The sequence below is a fragment of the Bos javanicus genome, chromosome 17 (assembly GCF_032452875.1).
Source record: "Bos javanicus breed banteng chromosome 17, ARS-OSU_banteng_1.0, whole genome shotgun sequence".
In the NCBI taxonomy this organism is placed as follows: Eukaryota; Metazoa; Chordata; class Mammalia; order Artiodactyla; family Bovidae; genus Bos; species Bos javanicus.
The window spans coordinates 70,945,196-70,957,384 of record NC_083884.1 but is presented as its reverse complement, the minus strand read 5'-3'; the positions used below and the strand labels follow the sequence as shown (position 1 = coordinate 70,957,384).

The window sequence follows — 12,189 nt, the reverse complement described above, 5'->3', positions numbered from 1 at the left end:
CATTCCTATCTTCCAGGGTCTCTGTAAAGACTCAGAGACCAGGTACTTAGTGTCTGGAACACAGAAAGTGTTCAAAATGGTTGTGCCCATCAGCCTAACATCTGCGTTTTGTAACAGAAGATGATCTACTCAGTCCCACCCAGCTGTGACTCAGTGCCTGGGCCTGCCCCATAGCTGGGGCTTGGGGGGAGGGGGGGTCCTTCTGAGAACCAAGGACTCCCTTGGCACAGTGGAATGCAGCCTACTTTGCAGAACCAAGCAGCGCCCTGAGCTTCCCAATCCCAAGTGATCTGAGATGGCCAAGTATGTACCCGACAATAGCGCCATTATCAAGAATCCTCCCCTTTCCTCCAAATCAAACAAATGGACCTTTGAGCAGGGTTTGAGGAGTTACTGAAAATCTGAGTATTAGCACCAATACTCTTAGAGATGTTCCTTGCCAAGTGTATTTCGTTGAACTGTAAGTGAAATATTAAAAGCACTGAAAAGTGCCCCAGAACAAGATGTGTGTGACATCCATTTTTTATTCTCAACCCCAAGACTGTAGCCCAGTGAAAAAAAAACCATGAACAAGGATTCCGGGGATCTGAATGCTAACCTCGGTTCTGGCACTAACTTTGCAGTGTGACTCTATTCATTTCTCTGGTCTCATTTCCCCTGTGGTAACACTGAGATGATCCTATTTCATTCCATAAATTTATCTTGACAAGCTTTTTATCATTTTCCTTTGATCTTGACAAGTTTTAAAACATCAGAGCATGCAGAACTGGAAGCCTTTGAGACCACGCAACAGAGATGCTTTCAGCTTTACATCATGTGTAATTTCAGGTCCTCTCAAAGAACCCTGTTTATTACTTGTGGGGTTGACTGGAATTATGTGTCCATACTTCCCCACACCATGTTCCCAGACCCAAGAGGATGCCTTGCACATGGTACTTAAGAGTTGAATTAAAACTTTTATTCCAAATTAGATGAGGGACCTGAACCTAGAAGGTTGTCGGCTGCCTGGGGCCCACCAGGGGCAGTTAGGACTCTGAATCAGAGACTGTGGATGAAGACAGCCTTAGGTCATGGGCAGAGGCTGTCCTATGATTCCAGAGGTCCGCCAGCTCTGCACCTATTTCCTCCCCCTGTAAGGGAACACAATTTTTCATAAGATGGCTGTGAAGTGAAAATGTGAATGCTTTTTCTAAATCCCCTTTTGTGAGGGGCATTCCTAATGTAAGAACTTACATTAGAAACTTCAAATTAGAAAATTTGAAGTATTTTCATCAAAGCCAAGTGCCTTAGCCACATAAAGCTTGTAGCTTTAAAATACCTGACCTACTAATTGAAGCAAAACTCAGTAATGATTTTTGCTAGCAATTAGGTCAACCTGAAATAGCTTCCTGAGGACAACTCATTATCATTGGGTCTATCAGGATGAGAAAACAGGTTAAGTGTCCGTGCTGACGAGTTCTGTGCTCCACAACGTAGGACCAAGGACAGAGAGACTGGGCATGGCCACCTTCACCAGCCTAGCGTTAAGCTTCAGTCGAGAAGGCCCTAAGGTGCTTAGGGCCTTCGTGTGACTGAACCAACCCGCTCGACAAGCATATCCAGTCCCGAGTACCAGGCTGGCAGTGCCAGAAATCATAAGGGGCTGGAGTTCAAGGGTCTAGTTGGTGACACAGGGCTTCAGGAGCAGCCTGGGGAGGAGGCAGATTGGGCGGGGGGCGGGGGCGGTGCGCGGGGAGTACACTAGGGGCCAGGCCTTTCTTGTTCTTAAAACTCAGATGGAGTTCTGTTACCCTATTTTAAAGAATACTCAGAGCTTTCTTAATAATGATTGCTAAAGATTGTATTGGGTGTCCAAGCTGTGTCCCTAGTTAACATTTTATTCCACATAGTGCAGAAAAAATATTAAGAAAAATGGTGAACACGTACCTACTTTGTGTGTTAAAAAGCAACCAACGTTCTGTGGGGTGGCTGGAGCTACATCCTTGAAGTCAGCACACAGACCCACCTTCCAGAGGGGCTGTGCCTCAGAAGATGCACTAGGGTCTTCCGTTTAAAGGAACCAGCAACAGGAAAAGGGGACCAGAGAGGCCACATTAGCTGGGTTCAGAGAAAACTACTTAAAATTCATGAGTCTTATGTGTATGCCGCAAAACCTGTGATGGAATCAGGGGGCACAGACTCCCTATTCCAGAAATGCTTTGGAGTTTGGAGAGATCGAATCAGGGTTCAGAGCAGGGAGCTGCAACAGCTCTTCAAGAGTGAGAGAAATGAAGACCATACACATAGAGGTAATATCCCCAAAGCAGCATTTTTATTTACCCACTGAATTCCAAAACATTTAATTTAGGAGTCTGGCATTTCATAATCACCCATCTTGATTGACATGGGCTGACACACATGGCGCTGTCAGGATACACAAGGACGATAGCCAAAGAGTTACAAAAAATAAATCCATGATTCTTAAACAATTGCAACCAAAAAAAAAGTTACAGGTATCAAAACTTTAGATGCATTGCATTGAAAAGAAGGTTTGTGCACGTCATAATTTAAAGAGGCGAACAAGGTGCTACTGAAACCTCACGTTAAAGTTAATTATTAAGCTGATGGAAAGGAGCAAGTGGTCTCTCGTCCCAGCTTCCCTTAATGGTTTTCCATTAGCTAAGAAAGAAGAGGGAGGGGTGAATTCACTTTTGCATGCACAGATGTACTGCTTTAACAAAACACTAGCAGCTGGTTTGAAGTGGACCATTTAAATACCAACTGTAGCCTGTGTGGCTAATTCTCCTCTCTAACTTTCTGAGGCTTTCGCCTGCAATTCACCTAGACAGGCAAGCAAACGACAATGCCTCCTTCAGAACGCACCTGTCTGCACGATCCAAAAAGGGAGCTCCTGTGGGCTCAAAGCAACCGTCAGTCCAGCGATGCCCATGAATTAATTTATCTGGAACTGCTTCCCGGGGGCGGACAGCAGGTCTGAGTAGCTGTGCTGCCGTACAGATAGGTTGAGCACTGGATACTTAGTGAGTGTGGCGAGAGGGGACTGGTGGTGATGGGGCGGGGGCGGGGCGGGCCAAGGCGCTCAGTTGCCTTCTCCGGCTTCCTCGTCCTGCTGGTCGCTCGTCCAGAGGGTGAGGTTGTCTCGCAGCAGCTGCATGATGAGCGTGGAGTCCTTATAGGAATCCTCGTTTAGTGTGTCCAGCTCGGCTATGGCGTCGTCGAAGGCTTGTTTGGCTAGGAGGCAGGCCTGCTCAGGCGCATTCTGGATCTCGTAGTAGAACACGGAGAAGTTGAGGGCCAGGCCCAGCCGGATGGGGTGTGTGGGCTGCATGTGCTCCTTGCTGATCTCGAAGGCTTCCTTGTAGGCCGCCTCTGAGGCCTCCACCACACTGTTCTTCTTCTCGCCAGAAGCCACCTCGGCCAGGTAGCGGTAGTAGTCGCCCTTCATCTTCAGGTAGAAGACCTTGCTCTCGTACTGGAAGTCATTGCAGTTCTTGATGAGGAACTTGTCCAGCAGCGCCAGCACGTCGTTGCACACCGTCTCCAGCTCCTTCTCAATCTTCTCCCGGTAGGCCTTCACCTTCTCCAGCTTCTTCTCATTCCCATCAGCCATGGTCTTCTGCTCGATGCTGCTGATGACCCTCCAGGAAGACCGCCGGGCACCAACCACGTTCTTGTAGGCCACGGAGAGGAGGTTTCGGTCTTCGTTGGAGAGAGGTTCATTGAGCTCAGTCACCTGCAACATCCCCAAAAGATAAACACTGAGACCCAAATTCGAAAACCTGGGAGAGAGATCTTCCCTTCAACCCCGTCAACAAGCCTCCTGAAAAACAGGATTATGTGGTACTTCCCTGGTGATCCCATTGTTAAGACTCCATGCTCCCAGTGCAGGGGGCACGGGTTCGATCCCTTGGTCAGGGAACTAAGATGCTACATGCCGCACACTATGGACAAAAAGTATCCAAAATGAAACAGAATTAGAGAAGCCACACAAGAAAAACCAACTGGACAAGGACCCTATAGTCTCAAGGGAGACTACAGTCTAACAGAAGAGGCAGATACCAACTCAAATATATTAGCAGTAAGAACTTTGAGAGATTCATAATTCAGGCCTTGTGCCAAGTTCTTAAAAAGTGAAACAAGCAATTGTCTATCACCACTTCCCTCCTCAATAAATCCCAGACAAAATATAAACACCCTCCTTCTTCTAACTTTCCCTATTTCCCTATCCCCAGGACTCTTCCTCTTCTGCTACAAGACCTTAGCCGGGGATGGTCTTCTCTTCTGCCCAGTCCATCAACCCAACCACACTTCATTCTCCACAGCATCTTCAGCTGCAAGCCGCCCGACATTCCCCAGGAGGCTTGCCCACAAGCTGGGCTCCTCGGTACCATCACACAGATAGGAGTGGTGTCCACACAGGTCTGAAGTAATCCCCTATTCTCTACTCATCCACATTCCCAGGTCCCTCAAGACCTGGAACCCCACTGGTGTTCTCCAAAGACTGCCTTTAGACACTCACATACTCATATTGCTTTACTGTAAGTATAAAAAGATTTTATATTTTCCTGATAATTTGGCCTTTTATGGAAGCAACCCATATAAATCAAAATTCTATCTCAAATACTATGACAAATCTCAGAATGCCTGAATCCTTTAGAATGACACTTTTCTAGGACAATATTGCATAAAACAAAATGTGAGGCAAGAACAGAATTTAGAAAGCTCCTCAGATCTTCCAGTAAGCAAATCCCAACTAAGGCCACTTGATATTAAAGTGCAAGTGACATCCATAAGGAGTCACTATATAATATACTTCATCCCGTGACCAATAAAACTGCTTTTGTTGGGCTATTGCAAAGACACCTCAAGATACGTCCCCAGAGTATATCATTAAAATTGAGTGCATACCTGAAATATTTATATATCACACAGTGTTTGTATAAGAGGCAGTATCATTACTCAGAAAAATCCTAAGACATCTGGAGCATAGCCTGAGCTAGTTGTGTGACCTTCAACAGAATACAACTTTTCTGGGCATCAAAAGTCAAATCAGTGAAGCCAGCCCAAACAACCTCCAAGGATTTCTTCAGCTCTAAAACCCTAGGACTGTTTCTCCTGAACAGTAACAGGTGCGGTGAAGGCCTGAGGCTGGTGCTGTACCATGGGGGTGCATCTGTGGGTCCCAGGAATCCACAGGTCTGATCCCTTCTCCATCCAGAATAAACCGCCAAAAAAGGCTACTGGGCAATATTTGTAATGACACCTTCACAAGAAACACTAGGGCCTAGGAGTGTCAGTGTTTATGTAACGATCACCTGGTCGCCTGCCAGTCTGAATGAATCACTATCGGCATCAGCTGAGTGTGACTAACAGCTAAACAAGCATTGTTCTCAGAACCCCAGCCAGGGCCTAACTAGGAAACAACTGCATATGTTTAAATATAGTGTTTTTTAATACTCCTGGATTACAACTTGGCTAACAAAAGCAAACTTTTGAAAGGAAGCTAGCTTTATTACTTGATCAGATAACTAAAGAAAATTGGGACTTTTCCCCAGATTGGAAAATTATAGACTGAGGTGAAATCCGATGGCCTGTTGTAAATCAAGATTTATAGCCAGTCTTGGCTGTTGATACTTACTGCAAATAACCTTCGCTAATGTTTGCTAGTGCGAATTCTCAACACTTCAACTTCCAAAATACAGGAGCCAGGATACTTAAAGACAAGTCTGGTCACCCACTAAGAGGGGTAGATCCTGAGGGCAATGCGATGCAGGGCAGGAAAGTAGGAACTGCTTGTCCCAAGCAACCATCAGAGGAGCCTAGCGGGACAGCCACCTGTGGATTCGGCAGAGATGACTTCCTGCATCTCTAGGATCACAAGTTTCCAAACAGCTAATTAGGAACAGAAAGAGTAGACACGGAATTCTCGAGACAGGAGAGACCTAGACAAGGATTCTCAGCCTTCTTTCTCCTCTGATGTTGGTTCCAACACTCTCATGTCCATCACATGCCAGCTGTGCCCAGAGCAGCACCCCCCCTCCCCCGACACTAAGTCCCCACATGGCCACGCCAGCTTTGAGGGCCTCCCCCACCTCTGCTCACTGCCCCTCTGCCATCTGGTTCTCCTGCCCCACTCCCCACCGCAGGTAATCCTACTTAGATGCTTCCTGAAAACCTTAAGACTGTTGAAGCTTTCCCATTTGGGAAGGCTCTCCTCCCACCTCCTCTGATGACTGGCCTCCCTGCCAGTCATTCTGCTCATGTCTGTCCTCACCAGGGAGCCTCTGGCTGCACCAGCTCCCTTCACGCTTCTCTGCTCTGGACCACATGGCATTTCTGAAAGCATCCAATGACCTGGCTAGTTACAAGTTCATTTATCTTCTTGTGACACCATTGGCTTATTCAACAATCCCCAAGGGCCTCCTCCCACTAACTCAAAGGGCAATAAGCTATGTGTTTGTGAGTAAAAATAGACCTGCTGCCAAAAATAGCGCCTGAACTATTTGGGAAAACTTAAAAGTTCTCAATCTGGGAAACATCCAACCTCAAAAGTAACACTGAACAAACAAGTGAAAAAAAAAAAAAATCACCCTTGAGCTGCCAGACCACATGGCTCAAGCTGAGGTTTAGATACTCCTCCTCCCCAAGAAGCCTTCTCATCCTTCATGGCCACATACACTCCTACCACTCATTACAGCCACCCACACCCGCATGCTACCAACAAGCTTGCTTTTGATATAGAAGTTTACAATAGAAAAAAAAAAAAAAAAACCCTCAAGAACAATTACATAAACATAACTACATGATAGTCTTTAAGCCTCTTTGGCAGAACCCTATATAGATTTTTAAAAAAGAAAAGTGACCTTGAAGAATGAAAGGTTTTTTTTAGGCTGATTCTTTCCCAAGTTAATGCCCCCCAAAGTGAGGATTCTGCCTGGTGCCCCACTGGCAAGGCACCCATCATTGGTCTCCATTTGCCCTGACCTGGAAAGACCACCTTCTGTCCTCACCAGGCAGAAGCTGCAGGTCCTCCAAGGCCGGGAAGGGACCCGGCTTTGAGCTCACAGCAGGTGAGTTCAGCTAGTGACTATTCCCTCTAAGCTCACTATCGGTCAAAATAGCTACCCTTGTATCATTAAGAAACCACTGTTGTCTTGCTCTGGGCTTTAAGTAGACATTTTCATGGGCCGTGACCGGCATTAAATACAACCCCATCCGAACAGGGTTACTGCACACTACTGCCCTGAGGCACCGGGTCTGAAGTCTTCAGAAGCTGTGCGGATTCCAACCACAGAAGTGCCAAAGCCCACCACTAAGGAGGGGACGCCACTGCAGGGCGAGGAGCAGGAGGGGCAGTTTTGACTGGCTTCAACCTGGACACTTGGGAGAATCTGACCAACCTAAACACTGAAACTTAGGGGGTCTCTAGGATTGTAAAATATACTAAACACAATATGGAGAAACAATCTCTTAAAACTATAATTTAACATAGTCTTGCACTTCTCAAGTCAGAGCAGGAATTCAATTAATACTTTGCTTCCTACGCTTAAAAAAAAAAAAAAACTGGTCTTTAAGAGACCAAGCATAATCCAGTTATGTTCCCCTGCTGTAGCTAAGACCCATAAGAGGCAGATTCTGTTTTTAATTAAACTTGACATAAATGACTTCTACCTAATAGAGGGAATTATTTGTTCAGTAAGCCCACTTATGTGACTGGCTCGGAACTTAAGTGACCAATGATGACAATGGCTAAAGGACCAGAAAGTATACGAGACAGAAACCTGATCCCTCAGCCTCATGGGGCATCATCACTGGGTTAAAGGGAGAGCTCTCAACTTGAGAGCCGAAATCTTCACTTTACAGCTCGACCTTGAGGAAATTTCTCTCTTCAAATCTCGTTTGTAAAATGGAGTTAGTAACAGGATCCATCCAGAGTTGTTCTCAAGAGTAAATGAGAACGTACACATGGAATCAAAGCTACCCTTTACTGAGTGCCTAGTAGGTGAAACAGTAAATTTAATAAACCTGATGAACTGTAACATGGAACACACACTTGGGGTATCACCCCCCCCCATCATTATCTCTGTAAAGTGTGACACTGAAGTCTTATCACTAGTGTTAAGTTCCAGACAAGGACAAGAAAATATATTTTTGTTTTCTTTAAAGGAAAGGTGGGGTTTTTGACAGCGGGAGCTCTTTTGGGGATAATTTAGCAACCCCAAATCCAGATGGGGACAGCTCATGTCAATGCAGCAAAGCTATGTAAACTGCTCACCAAGTGAATGTCTTTTAACTGAGAATATTGCAGGACTAATGCAGAGCCCTCTTTCTTCCTCAGCTGTTAAGACAAAGTGATACTTACATGGGCAACACAGCTTGATGGTTCACGCACATTTCAAATAGTAGTACCAATGTGGCTGTATGATGCCACACTGATCACAGTTCTGGTCCACCTCAAAATCATCCTGTTTCCATATCTGCAACATGGGTTAAGTCCCAGCCTAGGACACTCAGCCTGCTCTAACCTTTCACAGAGCACTTCCTCACTCCCTGCTTCCTGAGATCTTACAGCTACAGCACTGGGCTGGGCCTCAAAAGCTGCAGCTTTGTTGCCTGCACTTAAGATTTCTACAGATAGCCTTCAAGTCCTTCAGGTGTATTTCTCTACGTCCTTTGTCAATGACTGTGCAACAATATTAGAACACACCACGCCATGCCAAATAATTTTGACATTTTATAACTTCATGATTGCCACCTCCGTTTCAGTATGACTAAGGGTAGTGACATGACTGAATGATGTCTATCCATGAGTATTCACTAGAAATCTATCTGATCAATTACTCTTTCCTTAGATCACTTAGTTTTATGCATTAATATTTTTATCCCACATTATGGGTTTATCTTATAGTTTTCATGAGAAACTAGGCTCATTTTATGAGGTGATGAACTGTATAAGATCATTCCAAGCCTGGTCTGAAAAGGATTTGTGTTCCCGAATCTTTCACAACTTTTCTTTCCACTGTTTCACTCTATGTAAGCAGCTAGGTGTGAGATGAGCTGGAAGATACACCTTTACTTAACTTCAAAAACATTTCTTGCCTCTTCAAATTAGGGGATGAGGCAGGGAACTGCAGCTCTCAACTGATGTGAACAAACACCTTTGTTTTCAACATGCGTGTTTTTTTTTAGGCCTTACCGACATCCTCCTCCAGGTGACGCTGGTAGCATAAGGAACATCAGTCACTACAGGCAGGCAATATTATTAGGTATCATTTAGATGATAAAGGAAACAGAAAACAAGTTAGAAAAATGAAAGCTAAAAACTCATTTGACAGGAACACCAACATAACTAGTTTTGCCCTTCAGAGGACCAGGAGACAAGAGATGTGCGCTTCAAGGTCACAGAGTGGCTGCATCAGAGCATTCCCTCACTCAGGTGCCTTACAGCAGTCTACTTACCTGCCCTGAAGAGAACCCCCATAAACCCAGAGAGTTAACAGAATCCCAAGTCCTCCCAAAACCCGTATTTCAGGCCTAGGATATTAGTGAAATAGGGACTAAGCCTTCTAAATAACACTAAAAATTTAACGTTCAAACATCAACTTAGGTAAAATGTGAGAAAGTTTTCCACTGACCTTGCTGAGTCCTTTCCAATAAATATATCCATTAATTTAGATAAGAAAAAATTTTTCTTTAATAGAAGAAACAGGCATATTGACCAAAAAAGTTCTCGTTTTAGCAGGAGTTACCTTGAGGGACTGGTCTCACAATTCTGAGATGACTAGAGCTTGGATTCAATTTTCAGGAGCCTATCCAACCCACCAATTATTTCTGATACCGATGTTATGTTTCCAATACACGTTTGCAAAATCCTACCTTAACGTCTCATAGAAAATCTGTGGACACAAGTAGGAGGCTACAGGAAAGCATTTTTCAAGCCTGCTTACAAAGAGCAGAAAACCAATTATTTTTTCTCTGCAAACTCTATTCCTTTCCTGTTACATCTCTGCACTCTCTCCTTACTTCTCATTTCAAATTTCCTGTTTCCCACAGCTCCACAACTGCCTTCTAGTCATTTTCCCATAATCTCAATCACTTTGTTTCCAGCTCCTTTTTTAGTCCCCAAAAGGCTTCCAACACTGCAGTCTTCAGGTCCCACTGGCAGGGCAGGGGAGGGCCTCACTAAAACGTCCAGAGAGCAGCCTCAACCTGCACAACCCCAGTGCCACTCAGTGACTAGGGAGAAGAGGCCCACTTTAGTGTGGCTTGCTGAGTGGACAGAAGTGGCTTTATCCCAAAGATTAAGCTCAGGACTCCTTGCGAAGAAATGCACTCATAGTCAATCTTATTTCTGTAAAATCTGCTAAATTATTAAATCTTCTTTTTTCTTATGAGACCCTCAGAATTACATAGACTTCAGGTTCCAAACCTACATCGTCCCTGGCGTGGATGAAAAGCTCCTTCTTATCTAGCCCATAACACCCTGCTTGGGCTCAACTGGAGATAACCAATGAGTCAACAAATGGGCGGTGGTGATGGTAGTTTCCAGACACCTGGTTCAAGGTATGATGTGGAGGATATGGAAAAGATAATGCTTCAAATACCCTCCTTATCTGGATAATCCTAAATTTGGACCCCAACAACAGAGTTTGTATTAATAACAAAAGCCTTAAAAGGAGCTTTTCACATGACTCTGAAATTTTAGAGAGCCACTGTATTTGAGGATTTTTCAGTACCAAATCTTCTCCCAAGCCAGGAAAAAAGGGCAAAGGAGCTAAATAACCCAGGACAGTCATTCTTGACCTTAAACCCACTGGCACTTGCCTTGAGGGATGGGTCAAGGGCAGCTCTGAGTCCCACCCCCCGAGTATCTGAGTCTGCAGGTCTAGGGTGGGGCCCCAGAGGATCCGCCCCCGTCTCAGGAGGTTGTGCGCCGGGTGAACAGGGCAGGTTGCCCACTGTGGCTCTAGCCCTGTGACCTTGACGCAGAGAGAAGTAATGTTCATTTAGAGAAGACATGAAATACTACGAGGAGACAGAGCAGTGAGGGGGTCGCTGGAACTCTAGGTCTCAGACACGCAGGTGGTGTCTAATCCAAGGCACTGGCCAGGGTGTGGCCGGCCACGATTCCTTCCCCGGAAACGGAGCTGCAGGCGGGTCTCCGAGGATCTCGAGCGGGCAAAGGCACATGGGTTCGGCTCGCCCAGGAGTCGCAACCCGTTTGGGGTTCCAGGCAGACGGGCATCCGACATGGGAGGGGGCCCCACGCCTTCGCCTGACTGCAGGGTAGGGGTCTCAGCACACAAAGCGGACCCCGGGCGTGGCAGGATGGAACTAGAGTGGTTCCGGCGAGCCGAACGAAAGCGCATCGGGATTACACCGACTTCGGGTCGTGGCAGCGGAAACCAGTGGAGACAGGGCGCCACTCACTAGGTGATTCTTTATTACAAGTTGGGGTGCATGGAGGAAAGCGAGAGGGGGTGCCCCAGCCTGGCGGAACGGACCGGAGGAGGAATGCGGGTCCCCCACGTTCCCCCGGGAACCCTCCCCCATTCGGGGCTCCAAGATGGGATGCCGCGCCCCCCATCCGCCCGCGGGGTCCCCGCTGCGCCCCCTCCCTGGAGACCCCACCCCGCCCGGCCGCAAGAAATGGCGGGACGCGCGGCGGGCGCGGGAAGCGAGGGCTGCGGGCCGGCGGCCGCGCCCAGCCGGGCGGCGGGCTCGCCCCGGGCCCGAAGGGGCTGCCGCCGGGCCGCCCACCCCTCCCCTACGCCGGGCCCCCGGCCGACCGCCCGGGCTCCCGGCGCGCTCACCGCCTTCATGGCGGAGGCCATGTCGTCGTAGCGCTCCGCCTGCTCGGCCAGCCGCGCCCGCTGCAGCAGCTGCTCGCGGTCCCCCATGTCGCTGAGCCCGGCCTCGCTTCCCGCTCCGCTCGCTCGCCCGCGCGTCCTCTCCGGTCGCCGCGGAGGCCGCCGCCGCGCACGCGCACTGGCTTGCCGGCCGGCCGAGGCTGCAGGCAGCAAGCAGCGCCTCTCGCCCTCTCGCTGGCTCGCCCGGCGCTCTGTGGCTCGCGCCGCGGACGCCGCCGAGGGAGGACAGGCGGCCGCGCGGGGGGGGATGGGAGGACGGGAGGACGCCTGCGCAGTGGGAGCTGCCGGGCCGGGCGGCGCGGAGCGGCGCGAGTGGGAG

At 47.8% G+C, this 12,189-nt stretch overlaps 1 protein-coding gene across 2 annotated transcripts; it reads right to left on the bottom strand.

Annotated features, from left to right (window-relative positions):
* Window positions 1-2,283: 2,283 nt before the first annotated feature.
* On the bottom strand, window positions 2,284-12,182 carry YWHAH (tyrosine 3-monooxygenase/tryptophan 5-monooxygenase activation protein eta). 2 transcript variants are annotated; one of them, XM_061385471.1, is made up of 2 exons: window positions 11,814-12,182; window positions 2,284-3,733 (listed from the first exon to the last, which is right to left on the bottom strand). In XM_061385471.1, exons 1-2 carry the CDS (start codon window positions 11,898-11,900, stop codon window positions 3,080-3,082), a joined length of 741 nt encoding a protein of 246 aa, XP_061241455.1. In that variant the 5' UTR covers window positions 11,901-12,182; the 3' UTR covers window positions 2,284-3,079. The 2 variants fall into 2 exon arrangements, with proteins under 2 accessions (XP_061241455.1, XP_061241456.1); XM_061385472.1 differs by lacking the exon at window positions 11,814-12,182 and adding an exon at window positions 9,197-10,130.
* Window positions 12,183-12,189: the final 7 nt, after the last annotated feature.